General features: G+C 41.8%; 3 protein-coding genes across 3 annotated transcripts; all 3 read left to right on the top strand.

Annotated features, from left to right (window-relative positions):
• Positions 1-9,245: 9,245 nt before the first annotated feature.
• On the top strand, positions 9,246-10,510 carry LOC119491013 (claudin-4). The gene has a single exon (XM_037774577.1). It carries the CDS (start codon positions 9,702-9,704, stop codon positions 10,368-10,370), a length of 669 nt encoding a protein of 222 aa, XP_037630505.1. The 5' UTR covers positions 9,246-9,701; the 3' UTR covers positions 10,371-10,510.
• A 4,866-nt stretch (positions 10,511-15,376) lies between these two features.
• On the top strand, positions 15,377-16,654 carry LOC119490829 (claudin-4-like). The gene is made up of 2 exons (XM_037774324.1): positions 15,377-16,194; positions 16,299-16,654. Exon 1 carries the CDS (start codon positions 15,469-15,471, stop codon positions 16,123-16,125), a length of 657 nt encoding a protein of 218 aa, XP_037630252.1. The 5' UTR covers positions 15,377-15,468; the 3' UTR covers positions 16,126-16,194; positions 16,299-16,654.
• Positions 16,655-19,633: 2,979 nt separating this feature from the next.
• On the top strand, positions 19,634-21,116 carry LOC119490766 (claudin-3-like). Its single transcript, XM_037774219.1, has one exon. The coding sequence runs from the start codon at positions 19,783-19,785 to the stop codon at positions 20,428-20,430; it is 648 nt and encodes a 215-aa protein (XP_037630147.1). The 5' UTR covers positions 19,634-19,782; the 3' UTR covers positions 20,431-21,116.
• Positions 21,117-21,781: the final 665 nt, after the last annotated feature.

The raw sequence follows: 21,781 nt of genomic DNA, 5'->3' as shown, positions 1-21,781 counted from the left end.
ATATAAACCTTTAGATTCTTAAACTACTTCCAGCTCAATCGTCCCACATTTCTATAAAATATGTAAATTAATTTGTGATGAATTTTTTTCTGTTCAGCGAGAAACCTGTAAAATGTTTACTTGCAGTATAGTACTTGCTTCTAGTGTTTTCTTGTTCTCCTCTATTCTGGTGTCATTGTGGTGTTCCTACAGTGTTGTCTGTCTGGTACTCCTTGAAGTGGCCCCCTGACCCGGGCCTTTTCTATTTTGGAGGCAGTTTAGTCTTTTAAATACACTTTTATACTTTATGCTTAATTAAGTTTGACATAAATGAGTCATAAGTTATAGAATACTAATATAGTATATACGTTAGGGCTGTCAATCGATTCAAATATTTAAACCAAAACTGGCAATGCTGCTGATTTTATTCACACTGTAGTCAAATTGTTGACATTGAGGATGATATTTTTTGCTATACTTTTTAAACTTTTTTTCAAGTTTTACAGCAACCTGGTCTCACAGGAGGGCGTATAAATAGCAGGACATGACATTTTACATGTCATGAGGACGCATATTAGGCTTTTTGCGTGTCATTTGAACGCCACGCAACAAAACTGTGATGTAGGCAATAAAACCACTTAGTTAGGTTTAGGAAAGACATCATGGTAAGTAAAATATGTAGGTAAACAACATAACATAAAAACATCAACGTCATTAAAGTAACACTGGTGTCCTGGTTGAAAGTCCTGTGTTTGTTTGACCCATCCACCTCGCCTCCTGCCCGCCATAAGCAGTCTTTCTTACTTTTTATTCTACATCACTAGCTCTAAACGTAGCATATTCACGCAGAGCGTTTACATTGCAGTCGGTACAGACTACATGGCATACACATGCACACCTAAAGCAAGAATGGTTTTCTTATTGCACGCTACATGCCCTGCGCATTATCGTGGCATCCATGCGCCTTTTCGTGCGAGCAGGCTGTTTACAGAGTAAAACCTGAAGAGAGTCTGGACAGGACAGACTCTCAGTCCCTATATGATGATATTACACCAATATCGTATGTAAAAATATCATAAACTCACTGTTGAGTTGCTTCAAAAAAACATGTTATATGATATGATAAATGAAAGATGATGTTGGGTACACCACAAGGTGAATACAACAGAGCTAAATCACAAGTCACTATATGAATATTTTAAGGTGATATATGCTAGAATGTGGTATTTTAAGTAGTTTAGTACTTTAAGCTCATTACTACACTGTACCAGGCATCAAATACGATGAGGGGATTTAGTAATATTTAGTGATGTAATGAGAATTGTCCTTAGTTACTTTGTTTGGGTAAAAAAAGCTACAAGTAGTTTCATGTGTCAGAGTGGGACGTACAGGTACGTGTGTGTGTGTATCTGTGTGGGCGGACCATGTCTGTATTTGGCGTGTGATGTCATCACAGCGAGCCTCGAGGCCATTGTCCAGGTGCCAGTCACAGTTTCAGTGGGTAATTTAGGCACGGTAAGTATGCTTGTGTGAGTCATGCGTGTTTGGGCATGATGCGTCACATGACACAAACAGAAACCTGAAGTCTTCAAGAGACTGTTGAAGAGATTTTTACAGATCTCTTAGAGAAGATCTGATTTAAAAAAAATGATATCAATAGTGTACAATATCTCTACATATCAAACAATATACTGACTCTTTCAGTGGTGGAAGACGTATTCAGATCCTCTATTAAAGTATAAGTATCAATTCCAAACTGTGGAAATACTCCACTACAAGTAAAAGCCCTGCATTCAAAACCTTACTTAAGTATCAAACGTAAAAGTACTCATCAGTGTTTTACTATTACTACTACTAATATTACAGCTGCATTAATGTGTATGTTGCATTTTACTGCTATAGATGTTTTAAACTCCTTTATATACTGTTGGCTGGTTTGATCTACAGCAATGCATCAATGTGTATAAGATCATCATATGATTGTAGTGTCGCTGTCCTGTGAGAAACACGTATCTCTAAAAAGTCAGAAAAACAGCCTGTTTTCAGCTTTGTGACGATGCATTTTCCAGCTGATCCGAGAGGCTTTTTAAAGAGTTTATTTAGCCATTTAGGATTTTCTCAACACATAAAAGAACACTTCATCTTTCAGCTTATCACAAACATTCAACTTCAACACATCTGGAGATACGTGGTTTTCAATGTGCAGGAAGGGGAAACTGTAATGTGTAACTAAAGCTAACGTCAGACAAATGTAGTGGAGTAAAAAGTAGAATATTTGCCTCTCAAATGAAGTATAAAATTGAATGAAATGGAAGTACAAGTACCTCAGATTTGTACTTAAGTACAGTACTGGATTAAATGTACTTTCTGGTCTATTTTGTTAATTTTATGTTGGTGACGTATAGGAGCTGCAGATCCCATCTGATGTTTGTCTAAATGAGCATATCAGGTAAATGTGTGAAAGTCAGATAGTGTAAATGTAATAAGGGCTAACAGAGGCAACACAATCATCAGGATAGAAGTCATTTTGGTTGTGAAACCGGGAGTGGCTGAGGGTTTGTATTTTTTGCCTGGGGACACTTTCCTCATTTGTATTTTCCGTTAGCGGTAGGGATTATGGCGTATTTTGGCTTTGAACAAATATACTGGAACAACATTTGCTTCCTTGGAAATTCTGTAACTTCAACAACAAACAAAATCTAAAGAATTAAAAGGTTTGAATTGAATGTGAATGTAGACGTTATTGTTCACAAATAGTTAGTATTAAGGAAAGCTTACTGTGAAACAACAACAGCCCATAGTAAACACCAGCCCCTCATGGAAACCGGTCAGACTCGCTCCCGTTCCCATAACAGGTGAATGCTCAGCAAGGTGCTCTGCAAGCGGCTACATGTATATTTCCAGGTTATGATTACTCACGGTGCTGCACCTGCAGAGAAAACTGGTGAACTCCCTAAATGAAAGAGCACAGAATGGCCTGTTATTCAGGGATAAACATCTATGGAGCAATCTGTTGTATCCACCCAGCAAACAACATGATGTGCGTAATGAGTGTAAATTGGTACATATAGTATGGCATCCAATGAGTGGAATGAAATTATTTAAAATGTGAATCAATTTTTACATAAATGTCTATCTCATCATGTGATTTAACTTAAAGTTGAATTAAGGACAGTAAACAATTCAACATGCTGTTCATACATTTTGGTAGAAAACAAAGGCAGCCTCCCCATGCATTTTACTGGAGGTAAATCTAGTTCTTCATACGCAAATCAAGAAACCTGAAACCTAATAACAAGCTTTAAATGTCAAATCTTCCAACCACACAGATGTAATACAGGTGTAATATTCTACGTGTTGTTGTAATGGGTGCGGTGTGTGTCCACAGATTTCTCAAAGTCAAGTGAAAAGAGGATTGCAAAGGTCGAGACAGACCAAGCCAAAATGTAAATCAGTCTCTTTTTGTCAGATTGAGTAAGATATTGTTTGACCTTTAGAAAAAAAGCATGATGTTATCGGTGTGTTTTTTAAACTAAAGTAACTGATTGTACATAGCAACACTACTCGCCTCAGACTGAATCTGAGTTGCCAAAGTTTCAGTGATGTTCTGCATACTATTTCAGAGTAACTACACACCACTTGCACATGCTTTATTATTATTATAAGTCTCATAATGATGAGTTGTGTATTGAATACTGCAAGAATGGAGTGGCTAAGTATCAGTTATGGTATCGTCATGATTGTTTTACATGTTTTATGACGTATGACAGGGTATTTGCATTCTTAAAGCCGTTTCTCACCAGTGTGATAAGAAAATGCGGGAAAACACGTATGCAAATTTTCTGCATTGACAACAATAGCCTGAAAAATGTCCCATAGGACAGAAAAAAAGCTCATTAGTTACTGAAATTGAGGTCCGTCCAAATATTTTTTCCAGTTTTTATAAATCTCCATGTGATTTTTTGGACGAAAATCCATGCTTGGTGTGAAACGGCTTTTAAGCTGCCTTCACACGCACTTCAGGCGCAGAGCCTTGCAAAGGCAAAGCGCAGCGCAAGTATAAGAAAGTGGGCAAGGAACGCCATTCACTGTTTCTAGGCAACAACAACCACAGTTGTAACTGATATCTCATTGGTTGTCTTTTGAAAAGGTCAGCGGCAAACAAGGTCAAAGTTGAAATAGTTTAAACTTTGAGCGCTCTGTGACAATTTCGAGTGGTGCACCCAAGCGCTAACCTCTGTTGCTGAGAAAAGAAGCCAATGTGGAAGTGCCAAAAACTCCAGTTCTTCAAATGGCCAATTGAGGCTCCAAAGTCAAGTCAATCCCCACAGACCTCCATGTTAAAGTGCCCAACTTTACAGCGGAAATAAACATGTTTACAGCTTTGTACAAAAACTGTTTCGGTCTCTATAGCTAATTTCCCCGTTCATGACAACTGTACAGGGTTGAAATTTTATATAACTCACCCGTTTAAATTATATTAAGGCTTAAAGTTAGGCATAAATGAGGGCGTTGCCGCTTTGAGTGACAGGTGTGTGCCATCTCAGGTCGCTAGCTGCTAGTTGTCTGCTCTGTTGCATCACCCAGTCCCGCCTCAGCTCCACCAACAATCCACCTCTTTGCCCATTTTTGGATTAGCTGGGAGTTACGCCGTGTCGTCACTGCCAAGACGGCAACATCAGCCAATCACGTCTGCTGTTATGATTCAGTTTGTATCTGGTTTTATCTGACTTTATCTGGTAATCCAGAGTTGCCTGGTGTTCTGACCTCTGGTTGTTAGAGGTTCCAAGACACAAACATATATTTCACTGGAAGCAGAAACTCCCTTCTCTTGAACACTCCTTGTACGGAGACAGCTGCCAGCCGCAAATCAAAACCAGAGGAAGAAAACAACATCTGATTGATTTATGAGCATTTTGTGTGTTGGACACGTCAGAAATAACTGAGGGGTAAAAATACAATTTGGATGCAAATGCTTTTGAAATCAACCCTTTTAAGCATCCCTGTCAGTGCTTTTATAATATAATAACAATAATCTTAGAGCAATTTTTTAAAACCCAAGTTACAAAGTGCTTCATGCAAATCAACAAATTATAAAATCACTCTATAAAAACAGATAAAAACCAATGCCAGTAATGTAAGGAATAGAAAAAGTAAAATCAGGAGAAGCTCCCAGATGTTTGTTTAAAAAGAGATTTAAAAGATGTTAAATTGACTCAGCCTTGTTTTGTAAAGATCTGATATCAGCAATGCACACGTTAATCTTCTATTACTGTCACTCCGTAAACAGACAAAATCCTAATGAAGAGTGTTTTCTGCAAAACCAGACAAACACAGGCACACAGAGATAATGCAATAGTAGCTCCCCCTGCCTGTAAAAACATACACTTACACTGTTATGCACATAAACAGTTACAGTCTCTTGAAAAGTCTCCAAAGTCTATCCTGGATCATATGCATTGTTTCTGACCTCCCAAATGTTTTAACCTTCCCTTTCTATCAGATCAGATCAGATCAGAAATACTTTATTGATCCCCGGGGATAAATTTGTCCGTTACAGTTGCTCTTGTATAAACAAGAAATGTAAGAAAATAGAAATAAAGGAGTATGTAATGTGTAAATTATGTAAGAAAGAAATATAACTACTAAAATAAGAACAAAATATATATAAAAAAATATGAAATATGTTAAAATATTTGCATTAAGATGTGCCGACTTTTCACCTTAGCATCTTTTTATAATAAATACAAACAACAGTATTTCTCAAAACTAGTTCTTGGATTTTGCAATTTTTGCTCTTGGTTATACCTGACATGAAATTGTTATTAAAGGGTAAATACATACATACTGTGTGTACTGAACATATGTGAACATTAAGTGTGACTTTTATTCTGCAGCTGACATTATGATGCCAAAGCAGCCATCTCTGGCGCATTTTGCACTGAGGTTTTCTCTCAATAACACCTGGAGAAATGTCTTTAAAGAAAGATTACCGGAAACTTAAAGGGACTATTTGTAACTTTCAGAAATGCTTGTTAACAGCGACACCTGTGGCCGTGAAATCAACGAAAGTCAGCGTCGAGCTCGCGCTTGCTTGTTCTACATAGACATGAACGAGCATCGCTCAAAACAGTGAGGCGACACACGTCAGCTAAAACCACAATATCACTCTATATTTCAGCTGCTTGGCAGTAATGTTAGCTGACCAGACGAAGGTCTCTCCATGAACATGATTAAGATCTGATCCTAGTGTTGTCTTTTCCTGCCTCAGCGCAGGCTGAGGCAGCGGGGCTCTGCAGCGAGTTGTCGTCTCGTATCCGCCCACAGCCGGAGTGAACAGGGAGACACCGGCACCCGGTCGGTAACGAGACGACAACGTGTCTCTCTGCAGAGCTCCATCCGTCACTTCACAAGACACGGAAAACCTCTGTTGGTCTGGAGGAGCTGCAGCATTTATTTCTGCCCAAACGTCCACTGTACATTCACTAGATATTCTCAGAGCTAAACTAACTCTTCTGCAGTGTGGAGTGAGCGCGCGTTCACGTCCAGAGGTGGAGCGAGCTGAGCGAGAATGTGCGCTCTGTCTGAGTGAAGGCAAGCAGGCAGAGGAGGAGAGGCAGCGGCCACACGCGAACGCGCATATGCGAGCGCGCATGTGTCCCGACCCGGTACATTTATACGCTTAAAAAGTTACAAACAGGCCCTTTAAGATGAAGTTTTTAAAAAAGCCACATTTTCTGAACTAAATGAAAATATTCAAGCTGATGGAAGAAGGATTAGGATACATGTTTTTGCTTATTCTTTTTACTGATGCACAATAATGTAAAATCACTTTGCCAGTAAAATGGTCCAGATGCTAAGATTCCTGTCAGATGTGTGTCTGTGTTTGTGTGGGAGGATGGGAGGGTGAGTATGTGTGTACATGTATGTCTGTGGAAGGGGGGTTAACCACAAGATAACAGAGATACTCATCCTGACCACTGACCCCAGGTGACCTCTGTTGATTAGAGGAAAGCCTGTAATGACACAGAGCTCGCCGGCCAGCTGACCTCAACGGCCCCCTTGTCTATGAAACAACAAGCTATCCTTTGATTCATTTAGTGTTCAGCGTCACAAAAGGATGATGTTGACTCATAAAGACATCACAGATGTGATGCAGGATTTTGTGAAGGCTAAAAAAAGAAATGATAATGATGATATTTCTGGGCCTTTTTCACCTCACTTTGCTTTTTGTGTTTAGATTTTCAGGTGAGAATTTTCAGCTTCACATATATAATCGTAATTCAAATTATAGATGAAATGCGAGATCACAATAATTTATAGTTTTTGTTTGATTGACTTGCTCAGAAAGTAATGTTTTGGCCTAAAACTAAATATGGCCTTTGTCCTCTCTGTCATATACAAAAGGGGGTATTTACTGAAGGGATTAGTTACACAGACGACCTATCATTAAGTCCCGGGTGTGTATTTATGGTTTCACGTTTGCAATGGGATGTCCCCTGGAGATTCAAAAGATTATTATCTGCTTCAGGCTGATATCCTCAGCGCATTTTGTTGATTTAAATTTGGGCTGTCAATCCATTCAAATATTTAATCGTTCAAAATGTACCTTAAAGGGAGATTTGTCAAGTATTTAATACTCTTATCAACATGGGAGTGGGCAAATATGCTGCTTTATGCAAATGTATGTATATATTTATTATTGTAAATCAATTAACAACACAAAACAATGACAGATATTGTCCAGAAACCCTCACAGGTACTGCATTTAGCATAAAACAATATGCTCCAATCATAACATGGCAAACTGCAGCCCAACAGGGAACAACAGCTGTCAGTGTGTCAGTGTGCTGACTTGACTATGACTTGCCCCAAACTGCATGTGATTATCATAAAGTGGGCATGTCTGTAAAGGGGAGACTCGTGGGTACCCATAGAACCCATTTACATTCACAGTTCTTGAGGTCAGAGCTGAAGGAAGCCCTTTGAAAATGGCCATGACAGTTTTTCCTCGCCAAAAAGTTCAGAGCGTTATTTAACCTCCTTGTCCAAGCGATGGATTTATTAAGTTTTCTAGTTTCATATGATGTCAGGATCTTCACTCTGGCTTTAAAACTGAGCACACTACTGTGGCGGTACTGAGTTCCCCAGACTTTAGTTGTTCAGTCAGAAGACTGAAAAACAGTTCCCATCCACATAATAATATAAAATAAAATGCCTTCTTAATAATAATAATGAACAAATGCCTCTATATTAACAAACAATTAAGGAAACTGAAATATTGGTTTGTGTTTTTCCTTTTACCCTCCTTTAAAGTTTTCCCAAATAAAATACACTAAAAGAAATGGGTATAAAGGGTTTCATTGAAAATCAACAAATGAATAGAATACAAAAATACAGCCTGCAGGCGTTAGGCTATTGTAAGGCAAGCCAGATCGTTGCACAAATAGTACCTAAACGTCCCAGTGCAGGTAACCTAATTGGTTGGCACTTAACTTGTTTCCCCAACTAGGAGTCAACACTCTCAACAAACAAAACACAAAGATCACAGAATCCCAAAAGGGCCCAAAACAGACCAGAGTTTCTGGTAAAGCTGATAACACATGTTGCATTGAGTGAAGGAGAGATCAGAATGACACTGGGTGTGCAGTTTCCCTCCTCTTTTAAGCCCTACAGAAAGGGCGTCGTTACACCCTGATTGGCCAAGAGGGGAATGCACCAAGCTGCTCTCAACTATCATTTAAGAGCCAGTCCCCACACCCTGCGCAACAGGTGAACTGAATAACCCTCTAATCACTCAGCAACTCAACCAAAAAAACACCAGGGAAAAGGGAAACAACAGCAAGCACCAGAGAATTGGCAGCTGCCATACTACGACCTAAAAATCGCAAAATTATTGGCGTTAAAATGACCTTGCATTAACACGTTATTATCGTGTTAACTTTGACAGCCCTAATCTAAATATTTAACTATGTTACCTCCATTTTAAAGGATAACGCCTCAAACATGTCCACTGACAATGAGGCCTGTGAACTCAAACCCAGCGGGGTTTTCTTCTCCCAGGAGGGATTATGTAGCTGACCAGTAAAACACAAGGCCCGTCATTGTTGCTCTTTTTTCTTGCACGGAGATCTCATTCAGATAGTGATTCAGCAATTCTCTTCAAGGTTGTCGCATGTCTCATACACAGATACTAAAAAAAAGACTTAAAAAGGAACGCTGGTTCAAGCATCTTTATATAATATAGTATAATCAGAACTGACTAAATGGTTAGTGTAAGCATTTCTAATGTAAATGTGGTTTGAGACAACACTATCCTCCAGAATCCGAGTGTATTTAACATGTTTACTGGTGTCTGAGACTATACAGGTACTTGATAAAATATGTTTTCAGAGAGAATACAGATGGTTTTCACATGCGACGCCAATTCCAGTTGTAAAATATGAGAGTATTTCCTTTTGTAAGTGTAGTTTGAAGGTAAACACGATGCCACCTTGAGCTGACTCCACCTTCAGTCGTCTAAGCTGTATAAAGAAGGTAGAATCTGTTTCTCCCTCTCTCTTTCTCGCTCACTAAAAGTCTTATGCAGGACGTTGAGCCAACGGGATCCGATATCGCCTTCATCTCAGGAGGGTTGAGCCTGCGGACACAGAGGGCCTTCTATCCCACAGAGCCCTGGACCAGAGTCTTGTTAAGCTCCCTCTTCGTCCCCAGCTCCAACGATGTACTCTGCAGGCTTGGAGATCCTCGGGATGATCCTGACCGTGGCCGGCTGGCTGGGGGTGATGGTGGCCTGCGGCCTGCCCATGTGGCGGGTGGCCGCCTACATCGGTCAGAACATTGTCATCTCCCAGGTGATCTGGGAAGGCTTGTGGATGAACTGTTCCGTGCAGAGCACAGGTCAGATGCACTGCAGGGTGCACGACTCCATGCTGGGGCTGCCGGTGGACTTGCAAGCAGCTCGTGCCTTGGTCATCGTCTCCATGGTGCTGTGCATTGTGGGAATCGGTCTGTCGGTGGCCGGTGCCAAGTGCACCAACTGTAGCCGGGACGTGAGCAGTAAACCGCGGCTCGTGGTGGCCGCTGGAGTAACCTTCGTGGTGGCTGGGCTGCTGCTGCTGGTGGCTGTGTCCTGGACGGCGCACGCCATCGTGCTGGGTTTCTACGACCCGATGCTGGAGGAGACGGGGAAGAGGGAGTTCGGTAATGCTCTGTACTTTGGCTGGGCTTCCTCCTGCCTCCTCATTCTAGGGGGAGCCCTGCTCTGTTGCTCCTGTCCGTCCACAGCAGCTACAGCAGCGAGTGGTGGCGGCTCCATGCCTCCCCGGGTGGACTACTCCGCTGTCAAGATTATGTCAGTCAACGGATACCCCAGAAGAGACTATGTATGAACATGTGGCATGTGGGCGCAGATGAACATATGATGACTACTAGTGCATGGATGTTAATGCAGCACCTTGGGCTTGGACTAGAGCTGCAACAATCGATTAATCGATTAGTTGTCAACTATTAAATTAATCGCCAAATATTTAGATTATTGGTTTGAGTAATTTTTATTAAGAAAAAAAAGGAAAAATCCTCTGATTGCAGCTTCTTAAATGTGAATATTTTCTGGTTTCTTTACTCCTTTATGACAGTAAACTGAATATCTTTGAGTTGTGGACAAAACAAGACATTTGAGGACGTCATCTTGGGCTCATTTTTCACCATTTTCTGACATTTTATAGACCATACAACTAATTGATTAATCAAGAAAATAATCAACAGATTAATCAACAATTAAAAAAATGTTTTGCATCCCTTTCCTGGATATTAAGTACGAATCACTGATGTTTCATGATGTGTTTTTGTTATGACCATTTTTTCTGTAATGGTGGGCATCTTATATTGCCTTAATATTTTATTTCAAACATTCTTTTACTTGTATGTTTTGGCTTTTTTCTAAGAAACATTAAGATGTTGTCTGATCTTAAATAAATGCATAATGTCTACCCAGATTACTTCTGATTAAAGCAAGTTTTTTTATATGATCATGAATAAAAGAACACAACTTTTACAAGAATGTCCTTGTTTTCAAGCCTTCTTCATGGTGGAGTTAACACGTTAATGCCATGAGTCTGAAATTGATGGTCAAATTAAGTGTAACATAACAACTATGCCTGCATGAGTTCTTTGGTATGCAGAAACAGGGGCAGACGCCAGCTGTAGAGCTCAGCAGAGTCTGACCAATAAGAGGTGCACGCCAAAATGAGGTATTTTATTTCAGTGTAAATGGGGGAGAGAAACAATGAGTGGCTTGTTTCAGAGGAGCACCTTATGCCTACCTTCCATTGTAGCCTGTCCTCCATTTGCGAGAGTGAAACCGAGTGAGAGATAAAAGTCTCCTTCTGCAAAGCCTGCACTGTAACCGAGTCCAAGCTGAGCCACAAAGACCCTATTGATCAGATGGTTTCCAACTGTTTACTTTACTCCCCAGCCGGGATTCACTACAATAAAAGTGCATCTAAATACTCTAAGACTCAAATCTTTAAAAAATCTAAATGACAAAACAACAGAAGGTACTGTAGGAAAAATAACGCCTCTTTGGATTTACCAACAACATTACCAACAATGTGTCCGCCATGTGGGCTGTTTGCAACCAGAAGTGACACGAGAGGGTGGAGCTAAGTACAACCGAACGCTGAATAAGACGTATTTAGGTGACCAAAGAGGTTATAATAAACTTTCCTGATCTGAAAACACACTGTGAAAGGGTTAAAGTTGTGAGATGAAAACACGGACAACTCCCAGACCGGACAACGGCGTGGTAGCGACCTGTCAATCACAAGGTAGCCACGTCCTAAAGCATCCCCTGCTTTATGGTCTATTTGACTCTAAATGGGACCATAATTTACTAAATGAACATCATGCTGTATTGAAGAAGACTTGAAACTAGTGATTGAGGCCATAAACTCATGTTTACAATGTTTACTGAGGTAATAAATCAAGAGAGAAGTAGGCTCATTTTCTCATAGACTTCTATACAATCAGACTTCTTTTTGCAACCAGAGGAGTCGCCCCCTGCTTGATTTTACAACATACTACAATTTATAGAAGTTATACAAACTTGCATGGCAATTCAGTACTCCTGATTTAAAAGCAACACACAAGTAATAAAAGAACAAGCAACAAAGATGCAGGTTGAAAACATTTCTTGCTTTCTTAACTTGCTTTGGCCTGAAGAATGAGGTTAATGATCTAAAACGAAAGGCTTCTAAATGTCCTGAAAACTCCCCTTTGAGTGACCGCAGACCCTGCTGGCAGGATTGTGTTACTGAGCCCAGCGGTGCAGTCATGTGTTATGTCAGGCTGACTCCCAGTCAGGAGTTAGAGCAGACAAACATCCATGCAATATCTACCGTAAGAGCACCAGCTACTACTCCATAGGAGTTCCAACAAATCACAACAACAAGCATGATATCTTTGCTGAAACGCCTACATTTACAAGCAAAGTCTGCACAAGAGAGAGATTATAAAAAATGAAATGTTACAACATTTGGGGGTTGGTAGTGTTTCGATCGTCTATGATTCCTTCGGGAGTAGATCGTGGACACCACGGACGCATAGTAGTTTTGGCAGGTCCGCACGGTCACAAGGAATTGCAGATACGCGGACGTCCACACAGAGCCTATGCGTACACCCTCTGATGACAAAATTTAGGTCACACGGACCCCACCAGTGAACCCCCACGTATTTGCTGACGTGGAAAGTATAACTTCGGCTTTACAGACCCACGTTTCCTTCATGGCCTCAAGCAGCCATCAGAAACTTGTGAGATAATGTTGGGTTATTGCACACTCATCAAATACATGGTGCGTTTAAAAGGCAAAGTAAAGCTTTTGATTAGTCACCGCATCACGTTGGTAAAGCAACCCCCCTTTATTTTCAGTCTCTTCCTTTTTTTATAAACTGCAATTTGACGGATGTGCTGTGCAGATTCAGAGTGTGACGAGGTATTATAGTAAAGCTACTGGAGGTCTGAGTGTGTATTCAGGAGGGTCATTTTCTGTGGCACGTGCACAAGTTAAATTGAGGTTGAAACCCCTGATGCACTTTACGACCTTCAGAGCAAGGACACTGATAAGACCCCCCGCCCTTGTGCACACAGACAATTGTTTCAGCTTCCAACACATTGGTCTCGTCTCCCTTTGTGGTCCTTGGAATCATCTCTAGAAACATGTCTATGTCCTGAGAGTTATACTTATGCTGTTCATAAATGATTTTCCTGTGTGCCCTCCACATGCATATGCTGTATGTTTACAGGAGTTCTGTCTTGTTTGCATTGCAGTTCCCGCATGTGGTCTCAGTTATTAACTTCCCAGGGTTTACTAGGCAGCTGTGAAAAGCTGTTTTTAGCATCACGTAATCACGTAGCAGCACACACTCCAACATAGTTGAGCAATATTTCCTTATCTTGTTGTTTCTAAATGAAATTATTTTTAAAGGGATATTTCTGGTGTTTAGAAGTGGGGTTGTATGAGGTACTTATCCATAGTCTGTGTATTACATACAGTAGATGATGGTCGGCACGACCCCAGTTTGAAGAAACAGACAGGAGTACCAGCACAGGAGCAAGGTAATGTACTGCTGTGGACGGGGGCAGCAACAAAACATATTTTAGACACCTAAAAAAATAAATATTTGTTTAAGTACACACTATATTTAGAATATTTTCACCACTTTACCTTGCCATGCAAAACACGGGGGTTGCTGGTCTACCGCTACCTCTATCGGTTTGCTTGTTTGTGTTGTTGTGTGACTTTGATGAATCCGAACTAACCAAAGTCACACAATAACGCTAACTGATCGAGGCAACGGTAGACCAGTAGCTCCCGTGTTCTGCGAGGTAAAATTAAGGTTTTTTTCCAATGGAGTCTGGTGGCTTTGGCGAGAGAGCATAGATAAAGTGGTGGACACACTGCCCGCATGAGGCTCGCGTGGCTGCTGCGTGGCGTGTTGTTGTTTTTATTTTTTATTTTAAAGCGGGTCTCCTTGGCACAGAATTCCTTCATTTGTTAACCCGAGCCTTTTATTCTGAAATATGTGCCGGACAGTGATGTGGAACAAGCAGTGACTTGGAAAGCATCATAAATGAATACAGTACGGAGTTTTAATTGTGGATTATCACTATTATTTACTAATCACCACACGTTTCTGAACCTTTCTCTGTCTAAATATAAATTATATTTATCATGAAGTTAAATGGCCATTAAAAGGCAAACTCTGTGCAGAAAGAAAGGGCTGACAGCAGCAGCAGAAACACAGCTGACAGGCAGCGGACACGCAGCGGGCACGCAGCGGACACGCAGCCGACACGCAGCCGACAGGCGTCTAGTGTGAACACCAGACTCCTGCATCACGCAGCCACCATGCGACGCAGACGCCACGCGAGCCTCATGCGGGCAGTGTGCCCGCGGCTTAACGGCTTCACTTCCCCGTCGGAAGGGGCTGTCTGACAGCAAAGTAAACCAGCGAAAATATTCTAAATAAAGCGTACATTTAAATGGTATTGATTTTAAATAAATAAATAAAGTATAAAAAAAGATGTTTGAAAGAATTTTTGTATCACTCCGTATCCACTCACTGCAACATTTGGGGTTTCTCTCGTCAGTATTTCTTACTCAGTATTTATTTACTCTCCAAAGACAGCTGCTGGTTTTTCCACTGTATTGCAAGATTGTTCATAACATTCATTCAGATTCACTTCAATTTTCTCCCACACACTCAGGCCGTTAAAAGATGACGGTTACAGTAAATGGAAACGGGCAGACTTTCCACAGAACTTGGGATAATAGTTTTATCAAATTCACTGGATAAAAAAGCCGTACCCCCTTGAGATAATCAGAGCACTCCCACCGGTTTCCAGGAACTATCCTGATCCATTTAAACCTTTTTTTTTCCACTTCCACCATGCCTCCTCTTCCCTCTGCAGTCATTTCATATAAATAAGGAATAATTAAAGGAAAATATGTTTCACAACCCTTTTGTACAACTTGCAGTCTTCATAACACAAACCATAAAATGATGCAATATTGTTGCCATGATTCAATCAGAGAGGATTACAATGAGGAACCTGAGGGAGTTGATAGTGTGTCTTCCACTTTCAATCATTCATCCACCATTCTTTACCGTGTCTGTTATCCTTTAACTACTCCAGACCTGAGAGACAAGCCCTCTGTTTACTCTCCCCTCACCCAAATAGGTGGGAGCGCTACTGGGGCGAGGAAGTTGAATGATTAAGCTGAGGCCGTTCACATGCCAAGGCTGGGGATTTTACATTCAAACAAGGTGGGACAGAAGACGAGTTGCACTCCTCTCTGGCCAATAACCAAGTGACTCCACCTTCTGCTGCTTATATGAGTCATCAGCACTCCAGAGAATACACAATCCACCGCTGGCTACTCAGATAGAGAAGACGTCTGTGCACTTTGACTCATACATAGTTCAGACATGCCTTCAGTGGGACTGGAGATACTTGGAGTGGCTCTGGCTGTCCTGGGATGGATCTCAGCCATCGTCTCCTGCGCCTTGCCCATGTGGAGAGTGTCCGCTTTCATCGGGGTGAACATCGTCACGGCGCAGACCATCTGGGAGGGCATCTGGATGAGCTGCGTGGTCCAGAGCACAGGCCAGATGCAGTGCAAAATCTACGACTCCATGTTGGCTCTGAGCGCAGATATTCAGGCCGCCCGCGCCCTCACCATCGTCTCCATCGTGCTGGGCATCTTGGGAGTCATGGTGGCCATTATGGGGGCCAAATGCACCAACTGTGTGGACGACGAGTCGGCCAAGGCTCGGGTGATGATCGCCGCCGGGGTATCCTTCATCATGGCTTCTCTGACCCAGCTGATCCCGGTGTCGTGGTCTGCCCACTCTATCATCATGGAGTTCTACAATCCCATCATACCGGAGGGCCAGAAGAGGGAGATGGGTGGGGCTCTGTATCTGGGCTGGGCTGCAGCCGCATTTCTGCTCATTGGAGGGGGCATCCTGTGCTCCAGCTGCCCCCCGCAACCTGAGAAAAGGTACGGGCCACCGTCAAAGATGATGTACTCCCAAACCAGGTCGCTCGCCCCGAGTGGCTACGATAGGAGAGACTATGTCTGAACTCGCACCTGCTCTTTTCTCACACCTTTGCCATCATGGAAAAGACTGCTCAGAGAGAACTGGAGAGGACGTTTTTAAATAACTTATACATATCTGTCTTCACGTTGAGATGGAGAAAACTCCCGATATTCATGTCACAATATAATGTATGTCCTTTAGAGCAAAGCCTACATCAAACTTGTTTTCCTTTGTTAAATGTTTTGTGTGTATCTTTGACGCTATCGGAAGCACTGATGTTAACAACTATACGTTAGTGACGTGGTGTGCCCTGTGTTTTATACTTTATGGAAATAATTGTATAATTTGTGATCAAAATTTAGAGTATAGGTGAATCTGCATTTTTTTTTTTTTTTTTTACTGTATTGACTGTATGTGTTTTATTAAGAACCTTTAAGAAGTACGAGGAAGTCTGTCATGAAGTCACATAATGCAGATTTTTGTTATCTATCCATTTTGTAAATCAGTTTTGAAATGTTTTGATGTCTCACATGTTACGTTTTTAATTAAAAGACCTTGTTTTTTCACTTTTGACAATTATATTTTTCAGGTTGTCTGTTTCATTATCTTTATTGAAGCTGAGAGGCTGAAACTAGGGTTGTCGCGATATACCGGTCTTGACGATAACCGTGATATTTAAAAATGAAATTGTGTTACTAATACACATATGATAATATCGTCTAAATAATCCAGCGCCCCCTTAAATCATTTTATATATACAGTTATTTATGTACAGTAAATACAGTTATTATTACAGTTATATACATATATACAGTTATTTATATTATATATACAGTTATTTATATATGCCCTGATTTCTGCTTCGACCTCCTAGGTGTGCTGAACCCTCAGGTTGAGAACCACTTCTCTATAATGTGTCCATAGTATATAGTTCAATAGGCCTTCAGGTCATGGTAGGTCGTATATTCAACTACTCTTCATAACTAAACTAACATCCATGGGGAAATTTGAACAACACGTTCAAAAATAGGTTCAGTAAAGTTCAACTCAACAGGTGTATATGATTCAATGCACCGTGCATTCCCACCCATTAGTCTGACGACTGGGAGTCTCCATCCAGCTGGCTGTCTCCCACATGTCTGTTGCCTCTATGATAACAAGAACCGCTACTTTGTCAGCTTCCCCACACTCGACTATCTGACCTGCCTTCACGAACAATGAACCTGCTTCATGTCAGAAGGGGGGGAGGGGCTGTCAACGCTGGAGGGGGGGGGGAGACAGTCCAAGCCCCGAAGAATTTCAAGGGCATCCTGCAGACAGACGGAGTCATTAAGGCCCATCAAACATAACAGTGTTGTCAGGTGAAAGCCTCCTGACTCCAACTAAGGCTGAGTGTCCATATAGAGGTTTTTTCTGACCTTTTTTTCTCGAATGAGCAGAGAGCGTATGCGGCGACCCATCGTCTTTTTCTGCAGCTGTTCCGAGCACTTCTAGTTAAAATTATCTGAACTTTTCAAAAAGCCGCTGGTGTCGTCACCGGCGTTCCTTTTCAGTAGGGCTGACCCCTCTTAGTCGATTAGTTGACTAATCTGTCGTTTTGGTCTTAGTTGACTAAGATTTCTTTAGTAGTTTTTTTTATGCTGAATGACTTATTTGTAAGAAACTTATGAGCACATCTCTGGGAAACACAAGATTTAAAGTGATGCTTTTGTGTGATTCATTGTGAAGAAACTCAATTTTCCAAATCGGGCGATTAAATCAACTAATTTTCTAAGAAGCACTGCCCGCGTCTTTTCCTCCGTTCGCACAGGACGAACCTTAGCGATAGTTTCAGCGTCTGGTCTGTTTTCTCCACGTGCCGTGAGCATATCTGAAAAAAACAACGTCAAACAAATAGCTAGTAGCCCAAATAGATAATAAATAGCAAAGGGGCGATGCTGGTCTGTCAACGGCGGTTAGAGTGGTGAGATGTTGCCAAGATATTTTTGTAGCAGAAACAAAACCCAAGCGCAGTGGGAAAGCTTTTTTGATGAAGCGCTGCGTTGAAGCGCTCCCCAGTGCCCTGCCAGTGCTTTGGCGCTTTTCTGCCTGAAAAACAAAAACGCTATATGGACACACGCCCTCAGAAAGTTCCCCTATCCTTGGTCTTATGAACCTCTTTGTATGATTTCAAAAAATAAATGTTTTTTTTTTACATGCTGAAGTGCGAGCGTTTTGGAGGTTTTCACTACACAGTGGTGATAAAAAGGTTAGGAGCGTGTTACTGATGAACGAAGGTCAGACATTCTTCATTTATTAGCCACTTTTAAAAAAAGCAACATTATCAGACCTACAGAGAGAAGCCTGGGATAATTATGAGGAAGTGATCTATGAGTTATGCCGGGCACAAACTACGCGAGAATCAAGCCCATTTTGTGCCCGATTCCCCCGTCCCGACAACGGTCAGCAAAGCCACGATGTTTTGATGGTTCTAAAGATTATCTTTCCAGATATTCCTGTGAGGTATGTTAAGAGTGTTTTTTACATCCCTGATCGGCTCGGAAGTCCATCCTGGCCGCACAATCTCAAATCGTAAATATTAAACATGTTCAATATTTACGATCAGATATCCGGTTGTGTATGAGGAACCCGAGCGATGACACGTCATTTGGGAAAGAACAATTGAGAACCAAGCTGACTGAAGCGGAAGGACAACTGCCGTCATGGCGGCTGGCAAATGCAAACGCAAAGCATAAAGTAGCGGTAAGATAGACCTAAAAAATGAAGGACCAACTTGTTGATTTGTGGCAACAACACGAGTGTTAATATAACGTTTCTCCATGACTTCATCCATCCATTTTCTTTTTTCTTTGTGAATTTTCAGTACAAAGTTGCGCAAAAACTAACATTAAGTCTTCCTGTCTGTTGTTCGCCATGTTTGTTTACTCTAAGGTCACGTTTGATCGCGAGATAGTTTGCGAGATTTTCAGTTTTGAGAGTCGGGACTCTTGTTGTTCATGTTAGTGAACAACAAGAGGTGTTCTGGCCAAATCGTTGCTCTCCACACACTACAGGAACAAAACTGATAAATTTAACATAACATGTTGTTATGTGTGGACTCTCTCACATTTTCAACATCTGTTAAGATATGAAAAATCTTTTAGTGTGGGCCGGCCTTTATTGAAGATAAGAACAAGAGTTTATCAGTGATTATTGAATGTACTGCTGATTCTGAAAAGGTCTGATCCCATTTACAACTTGTTTCATCAGCATGATAAAGAACATAGTTTCTTTCTTGCAACAGTTCATAAAATTAAAAACTTATTTTCTATCATACAATAAGCTTTAATCCACCTGAGAACTGTTTCTTTGGTTATAAGAACACGTGCAATAGTTGCGTGCGTTGCAGCTGTAAAAGGCCTCTTTGTGGCCAGGCCCATTGTGAAGCTGGCCGTGTAAGCTGATAGCAGAGTGTGTCCAGGTCCTTCCCCCTGTTTTGGTGATGTCGACTCCTTCAAGGACTCCTCCCCTCCACCTGATCTGCCTTATAAAGGATACTGGTGACGCTGAGGCAACAGATCATCACACACTCACAGATGCGAGGCCTGAAATTAACTTAATTACTAGTTGGGTCTCTGCTTGACTTTTCTCCTTTCTGTGATCTCCTCTCAGGTGTGACACACATTCAGCAGCGGGAGAAGAAGAAGAAGACGCTCCAGTATGTCTGTGGGGCTGGAGTTGATAGGCATCGCCCTGTGCATTTCGGGATGGATTATTGCCATTGTGGCATGCGCCCTCCCCATGTGGAGGGTGACGGCCTTCATCGGCAGCAACATCGTGACGGCTCAGATCATCTGGGAGGGCCTGTGGATGACCTGCGTGGTCCAGAGCACGGGCCAGATGCAGTGTAAGGTCTACGACTCCATGCTCGCCCTCTCCCAAGACCTGCAAGCCGCCCGCGCCCTCACCGTCATCTCCGTCCTGTTAGCCATCCTGGCAGTGCTAATCTCCATCGCCGGGGCCAAGTGCACCAACTGCATTGACGACGAGGCATCCAAGGCCAAGGTGATGATCATCGCCGGGGTCTTCTTCATTGTTTCCGGGGTCATGCAGCTCATTCCCGTCTCCTGGTCGGCCAACACCATAATCAGGGACTTCTACAACCCTTTACTTACGGACGCTCAGCGGAGGGAGCTGGGCGCCGCACTGTACATCGGCTGGGCAGCTGCCGCCCTCCTGATTCTTGGTGGCGGGCTGCTCTGTTGCTCTTGTCCGCCACGCGAGACCAGATACAACCCTTCACGAATGGCTTACTCTGCCTCGCGGTCCGCAGGTGGCCCGGGGTTGGAAAGGAAAGACTATGTATGAATGGAGGCCAAAGAAAATGAGACATTAGTGAATCTCAAAGCTGCTCTCCACACCAAACTGAAGGGAGGAAGAGAGCTCAAGGAAACAAGGAGACTCCGTAATGAAGGATGTGTTTGATTTTGCCTTTAATGTTAAGAATCTCTGACTTTGGCTTTTTGTTTTCAGAGACTGAAAGGACATTGGAGCGGAAATCTCCTTTAATCATGTTTCAAAACAAAAAGAAAATTGTGTTATTAGTCTTTTTTTAAGGTCAGCACGCTAAATGATATTGTCACAATCAGTATATACTTTTTATACAGCCCTGGCTTCTTAATGTTTACCACTGAATACTTTTTATAAAAACCGCCATGACTGCTTCATGCGTCACCTTCATAATGACGCACTGCTGTGTTCAAAATGGAAGAATTGGATGTGTTAAATGGTACGACCGGGATTATGTGTTGTAAAATACTGTAGTAAGATTATCATTAATCACCTGTAACTGTCAAGACGGATGATAACTGTATTCAACGCAGCTTTTAGTGCAGTGTGGTAAAGGTGGGGATGGGGAGGGGTGGCTTTACAGTGAGCACGGACGGAGAACAAAAGGGTTCATCCATAACAGAAATGATCTTTGTGTGTTATTTACAGAACATGTATCCAACAAGTGTTTTTTTTTTTAATAAACATGACTGTTTTTTTTTTAATACTGCATATCTTGTTTCATTTCAAACATAAATTATCTTCTAATTTGCTCATTCTTAAGATTTAACAGCGTATTCACCACTGCACGAGTCAGTGAACCGGTGACAAAAATGACGTCCTATCCAGGTGCCTTCGTAAGAGTACCCTGACATTCAATCCCGAGGGCTACGTTACCGGCAACCGGCAACTTAACCACACACGCTCTAAACAATTAGCCACAGGATCAGTTAACGGGCAGAGGTGAGAAGTATGAGCACAGAGGAGTGGAGCCATTCCAGGCAGGTTACATGATTTATTCCTTTTCTTACCCCTTCAGACTTTAGTTATCACTGGATGCTTGGCTGAGCTTACATATACTTCTTTCCAACACCCTGCCACATACTTTTACAATTATTCATTAGCGGGAGCTGCCCCGTATCACCACAGACTTCTACTTTTGGCCACTGAACAAGATCAACTCGTAAAATTAGAAGTGCCTGGCAAAAGCATTCAGTGTTTTTTGCTCAAAGTCGTAGGGCAGTTTCCTAGAGATATTCCATTTAATCTGTTTTTCCTCTCATCTCTGTGATCTCTATGTAACGCTGAGATGCATCAAAGCAGTAGTTATCTAACACATTTAAAAGACCCATCAGTTTCCATGACAGACACGAGTTAAGCCTTTAAACAC

Source organism: Sebastes umbrosus, chromosome 7 (genome assembly GCF_015220745.1).
Source record: "Sebastes umbrosus isolate fSebUmb1 chromosome 7, fSebUmb1.pri, whole genome shotgun sequence".
NCBI lineage: Eukaryota > Metazoa > Chordata > Actinopteri > Perciformes > Sebastidae > Sebastes > Sebastes umbrosus.
Note: the sequence above shows the minus strand (reverse complement) of the source record. Positions and strands in the feature narration are given on the sequence as shown.

Bases quoted from the DNA above. Each gene is read 5' to 3' on its own strand.
- LOC119490766 (XM_037774219.1), top strand. From the start codon at position 19,783: ATGTCTGTGGGGCTGGAGTTGATAGGCATCGCCCTGTGCATTTCGGGA.
- LOC119490829 (XM_037774324.1), top strand. From the start codon at position 15,469: ATGCCTTCAGTGGGACTGGAGATACTTGGAGTGGCTCTGGCTGTCCTG.
- LOC119491013 (XM_037774577.1), top strand. From the start codon at position 9,702: ATGTACTCTGCAGGCTTGGAGATCCTCGGGATGATCCTGACCGTGGCC.